The following is a 20,016-nucleotide window of genomic DNA, read 5'->3' on the forward strand; positions in this document are numbered from 1 at the left end:
TAAGTTTACCGAGCGAGAGGGGGAAAGAAAAAGAGAGAGAGAGAGAGATATGGATCTCTTAAATAACGCCATGTATCTCGCATTCATCCTGCATCAGCTTGCGCAAGTCCCGGTCATTTTTAAACGGCGACCTCCTCTCGCCGAGACGCGGAGGATATCCGGGTCGGCGGAGTCCGCTTCATTTTTGTTTAAAAGTAATGCGGCGATTTCCCCGCCGGCTTACCTCGGTATTTCTTTTAACAAAGAGAAACGTCAAGGAAAACTAATAGCGGTGGGATAACGAGCCGAGGATTACCGAGGCTTAGCGCGGGGAAAACGGTACGTATACAACACACCAGCATCCAAATATGATAGATTACTTCCACAATTGTATAGCGCGTTCACATACTTTGCCGCTTTATGTAATTCTACGTTTAAGTGATAATTGACCGCGGACAAGATATTTAATTTTTAACTCAGAGGTACACATGGATAAGAAAAAAAAAAAAATGTTATGAAAACGTAATAAAGGGATCAATATCGCTTGGATTTCCAAGTCTCTATTAGAGATGATAAACTTTCGTTACGTTTTAATAACATTTTTTTTTTTTTCTTTTTTACATTAAAGGCTAAACGATTCTGGCAAATTAAATTTTCGTAAAGGCACGAAATTGCGAATAAAGATGAAGAGTTCATGTCTCGCGTAAAATTTACTCAATTTTACTCGACTATATTAAACATAAGAAATATAATTGTCATATGTAAAAATTAAATTTTTTTTACGAGCAATCGATTTTAAGCATATACTAAAATCCACAATTGCATTTGATAGTTTTAAAACACTTTATATATACATATATACATTACGTACAAACGTACAATAAAATATAAGTTTATGTTAATACAAATATCTGAATACTAATAGTTTAAACTTTCCACGGCAAGAGATCTACCTCGCAATTGTGGTAGGAAAAGCTCCGCTTTAGAGGCGGTTTTAGCGGTAAACGTATACGCAATGTGTATTTCGCATTAACAAACACGGAAGCCCTTCAAGAGTTTCGCGCCAATCAAAGGATTCGTGTTCCCTTGTTAGCGAAATTTCCAACGCGCGCGCATCGGAATACACCATTCGTCTCTCGGTCGTTCGCTAACTGGCGGACCATACACAGACCAGAACTACTGACAATTTGCGGTTGCTTAAAGAGAAGAGAAGCTCCTCCGCTAATACTCTAAAGGGCGAGTTGGAATTTTGCAGCGAAATGCTTTATCGAGATGGTAGAGATGAAAGATGCCTTGAGAGTTTATTTCTAATTTTAATGAATGGTTCTCCTGGTAAATTTGCAGATGATTTGTCCTTGAAATTTTGACAGAGTATCGTAAGTTTCGCGTCCAAACAACATTCACATATAATTTTCAACAAAATATTGAATATTTTCAATAATAAAATTTTTGCTTAAATTTACAGAAAAAGGAAATTGCAAGTTTTAAAGTGCATTGGCTGCAAAATTATTAACCAAAATTTTAAAATAATAAAATTTTGTTTTAATAAAAATATGATGCTATAAAAATATTAGTTTTTAAAATATAAATAATGGAATCTTTATTTTTCACACAGAAATATATCCATAAAATCCCTAATTTTAAATAATGATTTCGAATAGATGGTGAATTTTATCTTAATTCCATTTTATGCAGATAATCAATTTTAATTGAAACAAATTTTGCCTCGCTGCGCGAAAAATTGCATAAAAAAGTACGATAAAAAAATCCAAGCGTCGAAAACAGAACCAACCTTATCATAATGGTAAGTAAAATTATTGTAACGCAATTATTACTACGTAAAGAAGAAGACAAATGGAGCAATAGATGCAGAGAGCGAGTGAAGGAAAAGTGAGAGCGAACGAGGACGTGATTGAAGTAAAGGATCGAGCGCGATCGAGCGGAGACGAATAATGCCATACGTATTATTGAACGTAGGATGCATGATTATCCGGTAATACGCTCCGTCGTATCCGGCATTATCGGAAATTCGTCGCTCTGCTTTGTCGAAGCAGTATTTAACGAGAACGGGCCCCGACGCGCTTGAAAATGCCAGACGACAACAACGACTACGGTGACCGAAGGATCTAGAGGTTTCTTTGGCGAACACGCTAATGAATAAAACCACGACGTAACTAGAGAGAGCATGTTGTCGTGTTTGAATGCACACAAGACGCGTTTGGCTGCTTGAATACATCTCTGTCGCGTTGTCGCGAATCGATTCTCTTGACGGCGAGCGACGTAATTGCCGAAACACGCTTTTTCAATGCATGTATTCTACGATCCTTTGATCCGAATGTGGTTTTGTTTCAAACTTTGCCATCGAATTGTTCGATTTTTGTAACCGAGACAAAAAGAGAATGTCACGCGCATTGACTTTCTGCCCATTCCTCTACATTCCCATATCCACATTTAATTATGAATTATGCTACGAGATTCCCCTCATTGTTCCATAACGATAAAGTCAATCATATATTGATATAATCGACAATAAATAGCTGAATATTAATTCGTATTTTTTTAAGAAAATCCGAAAAATAAAATCATAAATAAATCTATAACTTAATTCTTATTTTACACGGTGCAATGAATTATTTGAAGACTATGTCGGTGCCTTAAAATTAACGTCAGAATAGCTCTCGAATCCAAAAAAGAGGATAACGCGTCCGCAAATAATCCAACTCGATCGAACGCGCCCAGCAGTCTCGTCTCCGGAGTGCATCGAATAGACACGATGAATGATTAATGCATTCGGGCAAATACTTTCGGCGCATGAGGTTTGCCGTGCAGTTACGTTGCCTCCGCCGCCGTCATCGTCGTTGCACGCGATGCACTCGGGAGCGCCATTAGGACACGATTGATCACGTGTATTTGTAACTGCTCAAACGTTACCCCGTCGAGTGATCAATCGTGCAACCACCATCCCATCGACAGTGCATCGACCGACCAGTCGAATTCCGAAGTACATATCTACTACTACTACTCGCGATTCGCCCCAGCAGTCAATGATCTTCTTGAGCGGCGATGCGGAACACCCTGAGAAGAGGAGATATCATGCGAGGAGGGAACCAAACTGAAAGAAGGTTTCACCTACTTTTCCTCCAACGCGAGAGGGGTGAGAATAATAAATCCACCTGATTTTTTGATATAAAAACCAGTAAACAGCGTTTCGAAAATAGCAATTATTAATAGCAAAATAGTAATTTTGTTAAAAGTTTTCATTAAAAAAAAAATAATCATGTTGAAAAAGAGAAGTTTATAAATAGTTTATACCTAAGCTAACTTTATCAAAAAATTCAAGCCTTTAGAGTTTGCAGTCTCTATCCAATTTCAAAATAATCTTTTTCTTTGTGGAAATTAAGAGGAAATATAATCACAATTATAGAAATTATATAATTACAAAACAATTATATTGAATCTGTCAGAATTTTTTTTAAAGACAGCCACACTGTTTCCAATAATTGAAATATTATTATTATTTCCCGATAATGTGTGCCAATTTTATTTTTAAAATAATTCTCTCGGAATATCGAACGGAATATCAATATGTGCTCGAGATTTTTGAGAAAGCTGTGTCGCGAAAACTATCGAACATTTTAATACGTATAAGGAAAAGAGTTTTAACGTAAAGAGAGAAAAGTATTTCAGCATACAACAAGATTCTATATACATATATACGCTGGGAAGGTAATTCTTGGCGAATGACGTATCTCGCTTTGGCACGCTCGACCATCTCTCCTCTCTGCAAACTGGTTTAGCATAAATTATCGAGCGACTGTTCGCGCAAGCTTTCGCGAGGAAGCCCTCGCCGTTGACGAACTTGCACAGATTGCCAACGTGGCAACGCAAATGGCAGCTGTTAATAAGGGAGAAGAAACGGCGCTTTAAAAATGCAAACGCGAAACGTGAGAATAATAAATACCCGACCACTGAGTAACCGAGAATCAACGAAACGTGAGAGACTGGAAAGGAGTACGTAACAACAGATTTACGGCAAGTAGCGCGCGTTAGATGAAGAGGAAAAAAAGAAATAGAGAGGAAGAAAAAGGGAAGAAATGTGGAGAAAGGGAAAAAAAAAGCAGGAAAGAGGTAAAATGTCGGAAGAAAGAAAAAAAATAACAAAAGAGAAAAACTGTATAGAAAAATGGAGAAAGTGAGTAAAGGAACGAATAAACGAATACCAAGTGAATTATATCTCGAAAATGAGGAAAAGAAAGAAAAAAAGGAATCATTTATGTTGTACTGAAAACCGTATTTCTTAAAAGCGTTGATCCAATGCATTACAAAGTAAAATGTAATATTAAATAATAAAACTAATTATTCCATATGCTTCAACGCGCGCGCAAATGTGCAAACAGAAAAGAGGTTTAATGAAGAAAAAAAAAAAATGAGACAAAATTAAGGAGCAAACGCGCAATACGTGACAAAGTGAAATGTAATATCTAGAAATTTAGCAAATAAACTGAAAATGACGGCGAAATATAGAAATGTCAAATTCTCGCGAAGCCGGCGAAATAAACACGCTTTACTTTGCTGCATTACCTGCAATCAGCGTTAGTTGTGTAATATATATTTGTAACCCGGAGAAAGGAGAGGAATGTGACGTAGGAGAAAGATGAAGAGACGTTAGAGGGAAAAGCTTTGCTCGCTTCCTTCACGAGAAACCATTTCTCGGCTTCGCCAAGATACAGAGATGAGAGAGAGAGAGAGAGACGCTGGGCTGCGGGCGGGACGAACAGAGGAAAAAGCGAGAGGAAAAAAGAGAGAGAGAGAGAGAGAGAGAGAGAGAGAGAGAGAGACGAAAGCAGAGTAGAGAGGCAGAGCTCACTAGAAGCTTCCTGTTCCCCACCGGAAAGAGGAAACGCCTTTCCTCCGTCCCTGCACACCCTCGGTACTAGCACCTAACCATCTCCCTCTCGTACCCCCCCGCATCGCCAGAGTATCCACTGCTTAGGTTTCATTCACGACAACGAGATATTTTGACAGTCGCCTTTTAGCAAAAACGTCGCTTTAGTGATATGATTTATAACATGATTTTGTAAATTATAAACTTTCTTTCGTAAATGAGATACGTATATAAAACGTAAATATTTATTTGACAATCTTCCTTTTGTTATGTTAATAAATTTTAGTACAATTTAATATTAAATTTTATGTAAAATTGATCGCGCATAATTATCATAAAAAATATTCTCAATTATAAAAATATCTCTCGGAACGATTATGTATTTTAAGAAATATCGCGACATTTTCTCGAGTTCCGCGCAAACCTCTCTCTACTTTCGGTAGTCACATCCCGCCTTGAGAATTCAAAGACGCGCAAGCACTATAAAAGGACGGAGAGAGCGTTATAAGCCGGCGGACGACGGGACGGTATAAAACGGCGGCCTAACAGAAATCAAATAAAATTCTCCTCAGCGATGAGAAAAGCATCGTCTGAGGCACGGAGAGCCGTGCACGTGTTTCAAGGGAAACGCGAAACGGAACATGTCGCTCCTATCCCTCAGATCCCTCGCAACATAAGAGTCTGAATAAATTCGGTACGGAGAGAGAACGGTATTACGTAAAAGACAGACTCACCGGTGCAAGTAGCCAGAAGACAAATCGCCAGCAGAGCCGCTCGCTTCCTGGGCAACCTGCAAGCACAGAAGAGGAAAACGATCATTATTGATTGAGCTTCTCCCGGCCAATCGAGAGACGACGAATCGAGAGAATAATGCTCGAGTTCGACACTCGGTGACTATTACACTTGCGATTAGACGGATTAATCTCGCGTCACGATGGAACGCTTAATTAATTGCTCATTTGTGGCTGCCGCATGGATCTTTTACTCGAAATATGGAGAATATTACAGAATCAAACTACAATCAAATTACAGTCGACTCTTATTGAGTTATAATTTTTTTCATTTTATTCCCTTCAAAAGTTATTTTTATTTTTAATTCAAATTATATTTGAAATTAATACGAAATGAAATAAATAATAAAAATGAAATTAATAGACATTGTTTGATCTTTCAGTGTATTAACAAATAAATAATATTAAAAGTCCGCGTATATGTTATTTATTATTCATTTGTTTATACGTGCATATTCGATAGATAACCTAATTTTAACAACTGTGTACGAAAGCCCCAATTAATTATTACACCAATATCCAATTAATGATCGTTATAGCAGCACAGAACAGACAGATTTTACACAATGGTGCTGTTTCAATTTACTATACACGGACTATAAGCGTATCTGTATTAATGGTTTCAAGAGTGACACGATAAGCGAATCAACCAATGGATAGATGAATAGATAGATAACCGCATTAAGCGGATTATATTCCGTTGGAATATCTCGGCCCGCGCGATCCAATAACAGGTATCGTTTGCGATTGCAAGTTAAAAATAAAATTCCAACAATCTCTCTCGGCTGACATTACAGCGACAGATGAGAGACACGCCATTGCATGTCGGCATTAAATTTCGCTCTCTAGTTTTTATATGTTTTAAAAATGTAGCGCTTCGTAATTTTTCGTTGGATTATAAATACCTTGCGCGTTTCTGACTGACAAGAATCGATTATCTACCGACGGCAAAGTGTCATGTTTAAATAAAATTAAGTAACAACTCGGTCGATGAAATTTTAATCAATTTCTGGCAAAACAACGGAAAATATTCGAGAATAACAGCTTTTGGCAAAATGATTCACAGGCGAATCTTCTTAATATTAATATGCATGCAATATTGTGCTAAAAATTTTCATTTTCAATTTGCAATTAAACTATGATATATGTTTTCAAAGATAAAATGACAATAACAAATATACAATTGGAAATATATTTAAAGAGAGCTTTTCTTGAATTCAGTTTCGAGGGAAGATTATGATTTGAGTAGAAACTATTCGCAAAGAGAATATTTGATTATTAAATTACTCTACTCTCTTTCCTTGCAAAATGTGAATCTAACAATAAGTAATAAATATTCAACGGAACAATAAAGTAATGAATATTTAGAGGAAAGTAAGCACAGGCCAAAAGAGCTGCTATACCACTTCCTAAAGCTTTCATCGAGATTATGTGCAAGTTATGTTTTTGAAAATAAAATAAAAGGAATTCTTGTATATTTTCTTTTTACTCCAAGTTTCTGAGAAGAGATAAAGTTTCTTTAGTGTAAAACTTTATCTCGAAACAGCCTGTATTTCAAAATGCGCATTGAATTGGACGGTCAAATCGTATTATGCTATTTCCTTCGCAGAATTACAAGCGATAACGTTTCCCATTGGAGAATCGGCACGGCGGACCGAGTGACATTTGCCATTACCTGGCAGGGTTGACCATAGGTATGTACATAGTCTGTTATATGGTGCCACGTCGGTTACATAGGACCGCTGGCTGACCCGATACGCGGACCATCTCATAACATAATCGGTAAACAGTCTTGCGAGTTAATTGGCGATATCGATTTGCGTCTATACTCACCGAGAAAGGACAGAAAAAATAAGCAACAAGCCCTCGCGACTTCTCTTGTTCTCAAAAAAATCTTAACATTCCGCGAAAAACTTGGCCAAGGAGTCTCCATTTTGCCAAGTACCACTTCGCGCGGCAAACAAAAACTAAAGCTATTTTTAAAAGAAGCGAACGGAGCCTATTCTTACAAGAACAGAGTTGATGCGATGTAATTTTACGGGAATTTATTACACAGTATTTATTTATCGTTAGAGGAAACAAAAATAAAAGGTACTCATGCCGTCATCCATTTTAATTTTAGCAAATGGGAAACGTACAAAATTGTTTAAAATTATAAGTGCAACTATTAAAATTGTGTTAAAAAATATTGGAAAAAAGTCTAAAATAATTAAAAGAATGATTTTTAACATTGATATATTCTTTTGTACCACAATATATATTGTAAAATGTATATGGCGAAATATTATCTCTCTCTATTTCCGTAACATTCTTTTAAAAAATAAAATAAAAAATTAACGAATAATGCAAGCAAAAGATATAAATAAAAAAAAATAAATAATCATTAAAACTTGTTAATTAGAATCCGTAACAACTAATCTCCCTTACAATATGTTTTTGCGCGAATATGCACATTTCGTGTTACATGAATAATAGCGGCTTCGAGCAAAAGGTAGGGTAATAAATCATAGTTATCTACCGCTACGTAGTTACACTGACCGCTTGATTTTACAAGTCTCTATTTCGAATAATCGTCACGCAAATTACGTCGATTTTTTCTTCACTAACCAACCCATATTTTCTTCTTCTTCTTCAAACAAAGACTAATAGATAATCTCTTGCGATAAATTCTCAAAAGTGATCTCTATCGTTGTGTATATATTTGCTCTATTAAAAAAATTTTACTACTTTACAAGCTTTTCTATTCGAAATGTAAAAATTTATTTCTCACGAGATACCAATTTCATAGAAATCAATGTTTCGAATCAAAAGAATTAATTGAAATATACACGTCATATCTCGCAACATGTGCGTTAAATCACCTTTGAACATTTGGCTCTTCAATTAGAATAATGGCAGGTTAGAATGAATATCTCTCACGCTAATCGATACGGAAATTAACGTCAAACGTTCACATCTTAGCTTTGATAGGGACGCATTAAGTTAGATAGGTAATCCCATGAAATAACGCGAATTGCATTTTACAATGGCACGTCACGTGTGCGCGAGATGTGTACAATACGAGAATGTGTTTCTTAATTACCGTAAATAAAATAAACAGCGTGCGATAAACAGCATACGATTTTCGCTCTTCGTGTTTTTCTTGCTAATAATTTTAATCGTCTCATCCGGCGCTACCAAATGTCATTATCCGTCGCATGTGGAGTTAGTTGAGATAACGTTTACGCGAGATAACAGTATAGCGTTCAGAGAGAGTGACGTTTCCATTATCCGCTACATGCACCCCGCCAAACGAGATGTCGGCACTCGAGACTCAAGATATGATGGCGTATCCCTTATCATATTTCGCACTCTCGTTTTTAAAATAACATGTAAATAAGGAGATAAAAAGAGATATTATAAAGGCACGTCGCACGCACGCATGCTGTAAAAATAACGAGTAAATGAAAAATTGCGCGCGCAATATTTTGATGTAAAAAAATAATTCACGAAAATTGTTCTCCCTGGTCAGTTTTCAGATTTTAGTTTGTTATGCTTTGCGAGAATTCCAATTTCACGTTCGTAATCACGTACACGTCGCGGCTACGAAAAATTTGCTTTTCATATAAATGGTGGATGTACTGAATTTGTGAAACGGCGAAAGCGACGCGTATACCCGCATTGTCACGTGCAACGTTTTAATCACGGTATACAAGTGACAAGTTAAACTGCGATTAATGGACAGTCGGTATTGACGGCGATCGCGTCGATCTCGCTAACGATCGTTGTGTCTGTGATCGTTATTATCGTCGAAGCGTCTGCGTGTCACAAATGTCCAAGTAATAACGCAGTAATTTAATCACGGCCTGATCGTGATCCGATTTAGTACGTTATGCGCGTAGATGCTGAAGTAAACGAGAAATTCTCGCGGATCTAACCCTGCATTAAACGCCCATGTTATTGGATCATCGTAACAACGAATCAGAAAATAGAAAATTTTACTAAAATTTTTATGACATCTAATGACAAAAAATTTCGATATCTTCGACTTAATTTCATCGCAACTCGAGAAAGAACTCTCTCAGATCTTTAAATATTTTACATCGTAAGCGCACGTTCTTCCTTATTTTTTAATCACTAAAAGATATCGTAATATCCGTATCTTTCGTAACTCGGAGAATAAATATTGTCTGAAGCAATTCGTCATCGTTCGCATGCACACGTTAAACGAATCTTTTTAAAGCTAAATGGCGAATTTACACGAATTGGATCTCTCAATTACGCGAGTATACGCAAGCAAGCAAGCAAGCAAGCAAGCGCGATGCACTCTGCGCTTTGGCGAACCGCGTGTGCGGTCGAATCTGCAAATGGTCGCGCGTTAATCGGTCGCGAGACATCACGGTTACATTAACACCACTGCGCCGCGCATCAGACAATTGTGTCGCGTGTATTTAGTTGTTACAGTGAACAGCGTTGAAATGGTTGTGATTTCCGCGCTACAACCTTCCCCAATCTCAGAAGCAACGGGCATGTCTAGCTCTAATATACATGGTGCGATTCGCTTATCACTTCAAACATGCGAGTTTTATGCATTTTATCTAAAAAATTAATCTAAAACAACTTTCTGCCCCTTCAAGTTGCAAGAAAAATATTCCAAGTGCAACAGCGTTTATCGTTCAAGAATTATCATAATGTCCACCGATTACTTCATCCGAATAAATTGTCAGTATTATCGCAACAAATTTATAAAGTTTAAAAGTCGTGCAGAAATCACAATTGAAAGTGAAGTGAAGTTTGCGAACTAGATTGACATCTGTACGACGCGTATTCCTCCTCATGTAGATATGCAAAACGTGCTCCTACATTCTAAAGTTAACCGAGCTCGAATTAATCGCATCGATTATTAATGTCTCGGCTGTCCGAGCACAAGCAAATTGCATTAATCGCGACCGCCGCACGGTAAGGTGGAAGAGAGATAAGACGGCGCGCTTTACGGCACTCTCAGCCGTTATTGAAGCCGATCGGAAATTATGCAAGCCAGCGTTTGAACTAAAGTTAACATGTCAAGCTTGGCTTCGTCGCGACCGCGACGCGACGTTCCGATGATGCATTACCCCTGACAGACCGGAATTCGATAGTTCGAGGTTAATGAGATAACTTGCGTCTCGCGCTTACATAGCATCCTCATAGAACTTGATCGCGATAAAGCGCGAAGAAAACGCGATAAATGTTTTTTTTGCAGACATTTATATATGTGAATGGCTATCTTTCTATCTCATTAAAGTTTAAAAGTCGCCAACATTAAGCAGGTCTGTAAAAATGTGACTACGCGTATGTAACGAAAAAATTATAACAAAAGATAAACTTTAGATAATAATTAAAAAATCATAAAAAATTTCGATAAAAAATCAATATTGTATGTGTGTATGTAAAAAACAAAAATTTTATTATACTCCTTAAAATACCGTTCGAGAATTATTTGCGTCGCTCGAGTGATAAGATCGCGTATACTGTAAACATCAGCTGGTTATATGCCGCGAGAAAGCAAGCGCCGAATTTTGCAACGCTAAAGTTTACTCATTACACACATATACGTAACACAATTAAACACTACGTCTAATTATATAATGAGTCGTTAATCACAAGTTGTAATAGTCGTAAAGTAAGACGTGTTTTTGGGATGGGGAGGAGTGACTTACAACGTAACCGTCCGACTCGAAGCTCGTCGCACGACTGACAAGGTCTTATAAAGCCGTAAACAACGCTGAGCTTACGCCGCAAAATAAACAAAGCGCGCGCCCCGAATTTTACAACGTATAGTGTTTATGTTTATAAAAGTGTATATTATCGTCACAAGTGTATATTATCATACCCGTGACAACGTTAAATTCTCTAGTCAAAATTACATTGTATATACATATATATATAATATAATATAATATATTAGCATCGATAATAAAAGAGAGAAATAAATAAATGAAAAATGAACAATTGCCGTATATACTAATTGATGACTATTAATATAAACGTAGAGATTATACATATATGTGGCTCTCTAATAACGATTAAAGTGTAATTAATTACAGCCAACACAAGACTGCATTATGGAAATAATTGATATCAATGGCGATGAGGGGGGCGATGTAACGACTGTTCCGTTGTCAGGTGTATTATAGCTCAACCGCGTTTTAGCGCATACAAGAATGAAAATATGATGCCATATGATGTTGCATACGAAAAGATGCCATGACAGTGCGGCTTGTTACTACTGCGCAGTAAACAGCTCGCAGAGCGATATTATGTCGTGCCATAACCCAGTTTTCCTTCCGAGCGTGCAGATTTAATAATGTGCTGAGTTAATTGCATCGATTATTAACACGGTGGCCGGCCGGGTGGCACAAATTACATTAACATTGTCACTGTACGCGAGGCACACTTTAATACCGTCGGGAGGCATTTGCGAATTATTGCACGTCATATTCGCAGCATGATTCGTAAACTCTTTCGTCATGCACGATTATATCGATTATATTTTTTTTTTTCGTTTCGTTTATCTATATTTATCTCACAGTAAGAATAGAGAAATGCGTTGAAGATAATGTACGAAAAAAACATATAATAAATAAATTTCTCGATAGAAATAAAAATCGTAGCTGGATTTAAATTTTTAATATTTTAACCAAGAAATAAAGTATATATAAAATGTAAAAATTTATACGATGACAGAAGATAATGCAATCGAATAAAAGATACTTAACCTCCCCCCTCCCACATAATCTTTCTAGAATTCTTTCTCAACTATCTCAACCTCTCAACTTTCTCAACTATCGCGGCTTACTCTCTCTGAAGGAGGAACATTTTCTTCGCCGTTGTATATCGTTGTACGCTCTGGGCTTCGTATATTATTGACCGGCGCTATAAATTGACAGCGCAATAGACCTCGTTGCAACGCGCGCGCGCGGTCTAGAAACGAGCGCGTGCACCAATTAGTCGACGTTAAATCGTCGTTAACCGCCATCGCCGTGCTTATGCGGCGGCTATGAGTGTGAGAGAGAGAGAGAGAGAGAGAGTGCCTACGGAGACTACTCCGTTTACTTATCGATGCCGCTGCCGCGGCAAACAGAGGCGCCGATGTGGCCTAAGTTAGTTTACTACGGGAGAGAACACAGACACAGTGCTTTAATAAAGTTCAACGTAGATTGTATATATAATACGGGGCGCCGTATTATCGCGCGGCGTTAGAGAGAAAGCTGCCCAGGTAACGCGAGCTTTCATTATTCAGTTGGTTTACGCGCGCGCTCGAGGCCGCCGTACAATGAGGGTAAATTGTGTTGAGGTCCCTCTCGCCCCTCCCTTCATTCCCAAAATTATCCATCGAAAGCTGCGGCGAATTATCTCGCGATAATTCGATTCTGCCGCCGCGAAAAATTTTTTTGCTCCACCACTTTTTTACGCAATATCACTCAGCTATATGTATATCGATACGTGACGCGGTTTAATCTTTAGGATTTAATCATAACGAAGAGGCGGAGGTAAATATCTCTTATTTTTTTACTTGTTCTCTTTTTTCTTTCTTTTTTTTTTTACCAAAACGGGGTGTTTACGATGAATATTTCATCGTCTCTGACATTTCTGTTAAAAATATTTTATAATATTCTTGTATGTCTCGAAGAATATTTTGTCAGCGACCAGTAGTCTATACTACTGCAACGCGCTGCTCGCTCAATTTGCAACAAATCATGTATATGTATATATCGGTGTGTACAATATCCTGCCTACATCTGCGCGATATACTCGTAAAAGGCGAAGAGGGACATCTTGAGAACGTGAGTCCCTCGTTAGATGCCTCGTCGTTGCAACGTCGAAGGAGCACCTTCGTTGAGACGCCGGATTCCAGGCGCTTGAAATCCTTTCATCTCACGCGAGAGAGTCTGCGCGAAGGCGTTTCTCGCAGATCAAACAGATTAAATTAAGAATACACAGAAGCGCTCGGAAATTCATATATTCCTTCCGTCGTCGTCGTCGTCGACGACGACGTCGACGGGGCGCTCTGTAATTTGCCGCTCCTTAATTAACTTATCCAATGAAACGACGTCGCCTTGCCTTGTGTCGCCGGGCCCGACGCCGTATTGTTAGTAACTTTCCCCGTGAAACGGACATGTTTAATAAAGCCCCGGCGTTGATTGTATAAATTATTAACGTTCGCCAGGATAACGCCTCTTGCATCATGTTCTACGCTTTCGTGAGTCTCATAGAAATTTCGCAGCTGTTTTGCTCGCACACACGGAATATGTCCGAGTTTTTTCGACGCTCGAAAGCGAAAATAACGCGTCAGCTAGATGTACGCCAATGTAATGATATTTTGGTATACAAAAAACAAAATTCGAGATTTTATTCCAGCTTTCGAACGCGTTCCAGAAATATTCCTATTTGGAATGATATTTACATGGTTATCGTTTTTTTCTTTTCGGCCTGCAACAAAGAAGAGATATTTAAAATTTTATATTTGTAGATACGCTGCAATTAAAAATGTCATTACTGATGTTTAATTATTTGACTTTTGCTCTTTACTCCGCACGTATATAACCGTAGTGTTGCATATGTAGAGCATTATGCCATTCTATGTCTGCCTCTTTATAATACATTCAAGAAGTACACACGAGGCGAAACCGTGGATTACTGCTACACAATACTACTGAATATCTATGTCATACATATTTAATAACACCGTTCGCTTAGATGAAACGTGGGCGAATCCGATCCGAAAGTCGCTTCGAGAAGTTGATTATACCCAATTGCGTGGAATGAAGCGTGTCACTCGATTAACCTCGTCGAGCTATATATTTTCCAATGTAGTCTCTTCTCTTTTTACGATTCTGAAATAAAATATTACAAGTATGCGCGTGTGGGATTTGAATGTATGCGCGACGTATAACACACATATACAGGAAAATTCCGTATTCTCGAAAGAAAGCATTTCTCTACGGATTTAAATCCCAATTTCCAATCCCTATTTTCTCGATTCTATTTTCTCTCAAGGATTTCTCTTGGCGCCGCTTGTTTCGCTTATCTCGCCGTAGGGCACGGAATTATCAAACGATTTAACACTTGCCGGAACCGATTTACCCGGGCTGCTTACCGCCCGGCGTTGCATTAATCAGATTAAAGTCTATTCGGTGTCCCGGCTAACCAACGGCGCAAGGGCGAAACGACTTTATCAACGACTTTATCAGGATAATCGAACGGAATCGCCTGACCGAACGGAGCCGCTCGCATTGTACACCTGACGAAGTGCCGGGCCATCGAACGACGAGCCTGACGAAGTGACTATTTCCGGCGTTGTACGTTGGCCCCGTAAATCACAATCGACAGAGCCAACCAATTCGGTATCCGTAAAAATTGCGACTCCTTTCCGCGTTGAGAGAAAAAGAGCCTCGATAGAGGCATTATTCGCGACGCTCTGAAGATGGGATCCGGAATGCGAGCTATTGTACGAAGAATAGTAGTATAAGTCAATAACAGTAAGAGTTTCACGGATACCATTCTTCGTTTATAGTTTTCCTTCCAAAATCTTATGTCGTTTCAATAATCATGATGATTTTGTGACAGAAATATATTTCAAGATATTTAAAAAATGTAATATTTTTGTTGTTGTTGTAAGTTTAGTTGTAGAAAATTCTGCATTTAGCGTAACATGTATTATTTTTTATTAAAATATATACTACACAATAATAATTGAAAAATTTATTCTTCATCTCCTCATCGTGATCTTTACTAATTAATTTTTAATAAATATCAATCAGAAGCAATTTGTTTACGATTCTGAAAATGATATCTTGATGGCGAATAGATTCAGATTCAGGTATATATTAATTCCTGCTGACCGCATGTGCTTAATCACATCGTAGGAAATTAAACGTCATATCACATTGCGTTATTATGTGTTTTAGATCTTTGGCCATTTTGAATTATAAACACACGTATTCGAACATATTGTATCAAACAAAATTGAGATTAAATTTTTGGCATTCGAACAACTCGATAAGACCGAACGCAGAATGTCAAATTCTTAAAGAAAACGAATTCTTTGTCAAATTGGGCATTATATTGATCTGCAATCATTGAATCTTGCAAAAGTAAGCGAAATTAAATAATATCATAGTGAAGACATATAAAAATATTATGAACATAAGTAATGAAAAAAAAAAAAACGTTTCGACAAAAAAATTCTGCTTCATCTAAATGCTATTTTATTTTCTCCGCACAAATTTTATTAATTAAATATAATTTTAAATTCTTAAATTTTGTTTTAGAGACTGAAGTGCGAATGACAAATGAATAAAGAGCTTCGGGATGTAAAATGAGATTTGTCACAGTTTCAAGTTTCTTTATCGCAGTTTCAAGTTTCTTTATCGCAGTTTATACTATAATCAATCCAACATCATGCTGCTGCTTACAGAAGCCGGACTCGCGAAAATAAACATCTTCTCACATTTCTCGCTTGTTACAGCGTTTTCCTTCTCAAAAAGCCATTAGAATGATAAAAAAAAAAAAAAAAACGGAAGAAAACTTATTGTTCCTCTCTTCTCGTCTCGTAGCGTCGATTTTGCGAATACTTTTTACACAAGATAATACGTTCTCGTCAAGTATATAAGTTTATTAGAGCATCTTTCATCCTCGCGTTTACCGCTCTTTTTATTTTGCCGGTTCAACCGAAGCAGTATGATCCACGTTCGTGTAATCTGCGCATTAACTTCTGCGCGTAAATTGCAACTTGATAACGCGTACTTTTTACAGTGTCCAGCTGTTCCGTGACCGCGCTAATTATCGCAAAAAATGTGCAGAGTGTCCTGCGTCATCGTCGACCGATGTGTTTTCAATTCTAGCGAACGCTAGAGACCAAAGAGTTGATTAGGATCATTGAAAAAATCTCGACCTGATTTTTCGGTTAATTTTAACGGATATTATTTTAACAGAGTTACGCTTAATTGAAAAGATATTTTTATGAGAAAAATTCTCAGAATATATTCTCTCAAAATTATAAGCGCGGGTCACTACTTGTGTTTGCGTAACATCAATAAATATTTTTCTTTACCAAGAAAGAGAGAGAGTACTGATCAATCATATAATATTGGGAAAAGATAAAAAGAAAAAATAAATTAATATAAACAAATCCTCTCAATTGTTACATGTTTCAGCCCGCATTTGAATCGTTGTTAAATTTTGGTGCATTTACAGAAGCAAGTCAAATACGTTCGATGAAAACAGCGCTTCGTTTCGTTTCATGTAATTGTTTTATCGCGCTCGCGAAAAATAGGAAATAATTCCTCTAGTGTTGCGTCAATCTTGCGCCCCCTTTTTGCATCCACATTACTGCAATGTTAAGAACTTTTGCTTTACAAATTCTGCCGAACACGCGATATGTTGAAACTTTTATTTTATCAAAACTTTCGCGTGTAAAAAGTAAAGAAGGTCACGCGAGTTCAAATGCTGATTTCGTTATCTCTGATGATAAAATGTATAAGGGTATAAGGGTCTCATCTCTCAACAGTAAAAGTTATATGAACAAAAAAAAAACCTATTTATAAAACTCATAAAAAATTTATATAAAAAAGCTTCTCTCTCTCTCTCTCTCTCTCTCTCTCTAAATCAGGAATTAATATAAATAAAACTTTCTCGCTCTAAGAAACAAAGAAATTCATTAAATTGTTAATGCAATGTTAATGTAATATAAATGTAAATGTAAATAATACATTACATATACCGCTCTCACGTTATAACGTTAAGTTGAATTAGGCTCGACTTACGCTGCCATGATTATGAGTAACGTGCAAATTAAATATGAATATTTAAATAATATATGTAATTTTGTTAGATATGTATTATTCCTCTTTGCAAAATTTTAAATATGAAAATACATAAATTAAGGCATAATACGTGAGGCATAATAACTTTCAGACAACGTTTTATTTAACGAATGTGATTCTGAATATATCTTGCAAGATATTAAGTTAGTACTAAAATTGATAATCTTATTAGACAGAAAGCCCCAAGGGATTCGCACGGGAGTAATAGAAAAGGGATTGGAGGTCAGCAGGTGGGTATTAGAGGGAAAAGGGAAGTAACAGATACACACACACACACACCGCCGAATAGATGATGGTGCATCCAGAAACTCGGTCGACCCTTATCACGCCTGGCAGTAAATCCACGCTCCGGCTTTAATCCTGTTTAAATAGTAATTAATACGTTCGAGTTATCACGGTAACCAATGTAATTTAAAGACGCATCGTGTGCGCAAATCTCTACTCGACCCGAAAGGAACATTCAAGAAATTTGGAGAGGATTTTAATCCAAGTCTTCTCGCGTTTTACATGTTTCTCTCGTAATATAAACCCCGTCTTTTGAATGATTCCGTGGAATCATTTTTTATTTCACACGAAAGCAAAATTCAAGCCAGATAAACGTGACACTATTTTGATCACTCGATAAAATGTAACAGAAATGCTGCAACAAATAATCATATCCTATCAATGCGGGCAACGAGAAACGGGAAACGTGATATTGCATTTTATCAAAGTGTAAAACGTGATATGCCGATGGAAAATTCGTTTCCGCGAGATCAGAGCTGAAATCGGACAAATATTAGTACCGTTTGCCAAATTCGAAAAAAAAAAAAGATATCGCGTCGCTATCAACGTCAATGATATTGAAAAAAAAGATTATATAACATTCTTGTGACTTGAACAATATAAACGTCATGTGTATTGAAGTTTGATCGCGTTTGATCGCGTAATCGTTCTACGTTAAATCGCTATCTGCAGCTGATGTTCATCATGATTCTGAAAGATTGCTTTGCAACTTTTGTTTCCCTGTACAATCAAACGACAAGCGACTTTCGAACCACGCGCTACAAAGCGCGTTTGCGCTACCAAGCCCTTTCTCGTTACGCTTTTTACGCTCTTTATGCTCTGAAACTGCGATTGACTTTGAGCAAAAGACTTATGCGCGAATTTGTTCCGGTTACACAAAAGATACCTACGCCTTTTATCAGCACATCATTCTCTCAGAGTATGATCTAGCCAGCTTTCAGCAATGTGTAATGGATGAGAAAGCCATGCATGGCGGTACCGCACTCCAAACTCGGTAATTATGCATTGACTGTTTAATGGATATAATGCAGACAAGCCATGCCGCGAATCCACGATGCATGAGCTTTTCGGCATGCGGATAACTTGGTCGACTTGGCGCCGATGTTTGCGCGTCAACGCGTAACAAGAAACGCACACTCGCTTTAGAGCTTTCGATCTCTTTCGAGTTTCGAGAGTGCGCATAGCGGAATTTCTTACGTTAGTTAAATAATATTTAAATAATAAAAACTTTTTTCATAAAAATGTATGTACACACGTACCATTTTTAAATATTTCTTGCGTCCTCACATTCTCGTATTGCGCAAAATAAATTGAGATTTCCAAGATGTCATTATCTACTTTTCTACTTTGCGTAGAAAAAAATCTTTTTACGAATGTATCATTAAGCCAACTGTTATATGGCTGGTGGAACATACTTTTAAAGGCGGCCGATTTGCCGAGAGGTTCGCGAACGTTTCGAAAATCCGGCAAGTTCCCTTTGAAATTTGTGGAATTTTGACTTGGCAAATGGTACTTACTCCAGGTTCATAATTCGTGGTCGGGTGCAGCGTTGCGTTTTGTGATAAAACTTTTATAAATCCCACGGTGCTTTTAGCAGTGCGCGGAAAAATCACATTACCGCGCCGTGCAAAATAAACTAGTGGTACATTATTCAACTTGTGTTACAAAGGTAAGCGGATGGGATTCGTTCCAGAAACAGTTATAGATCGCAGCCTACGACGAGTTAAGGCGTTTCGATTTTACGCGAAAAGCGGAAAGCGGAAAGAAAAAGAGAATACACCGCGTGATGGAATATTACCGTGACTAGCGTCTCGTATCGAAAAGCGAAATAACGCGAATAGAGCGAGAAATATCTCGCGTATGGAATTTTCAACTTTCGCTCGAGAATAATGCGACCCTCGATGTTATTTCGCGACCGCGCGAAACAAGTCCGGTAACTGCAATTCGCATCAGAGCTCTTTCCCGCAGGCATTTCCTTGCATTTCCCGAGAGACAAACGCACGTGGAGAGATTAATTGGCGCACAATTTAATGATCCTGACCTCTTATTTACAAGAGAGAAAGAGAGAGAGAGAGAGAGAGAGCATCACTGAAGCTAATTATTCTCCACCTACTTCGAGATCGACACTCAAATTTCGTGGTTCGTGAAGAACGAGATGATGGGACCCGTGTCCTCTTCTCCCCTTTCTTCCTGTTCGTCAGGTGTTAATTAGCAGTTTCGTATCGTGCGG

General features: G+C 37.6%; 1 protein-coding gene across 2 annotated transcripts in view; it reads right to left on the reverse strand.

The window, feature by feature from the left end:
* LOC126857914 (cadherin-87A) overlaps nucleotides 1-20,016 on the reverse strand; it is a 173,973-nt gene that overhangs the window by 79,386 nt on the left and 74,571 nt on the right. For both annotated transcript variants that reach the window (XM_050607802.1, XM_050607801.1), the window contains exon 4: nucleotides 5,599-5,654. In XM_050607802.1, coding sequence (XP_050463759.1) covers nucleotides 5,599-5,654 — 56 coding nt within the window. The remainder of the gene's footprint in view (nucleotides 1-5,598; nucleotides 5,655-20,016) is intronic.

Source organism: Cataglyphis hispanica, chromosome 23 (genome assembly GCF_021464435.1).
Source record: "Cataglyphis hispanica isolate Lineage 1 chromosome 23, ULB_Chis1_1.0, whole genome shotgun sequence".
NCBI classification, from domain to species: Eukaryota; Metazoa; Arthropoda; class Insecta; order Hymenoptera; family Formicidae; genus Cataglyphis; species Cataglyphis hispanica.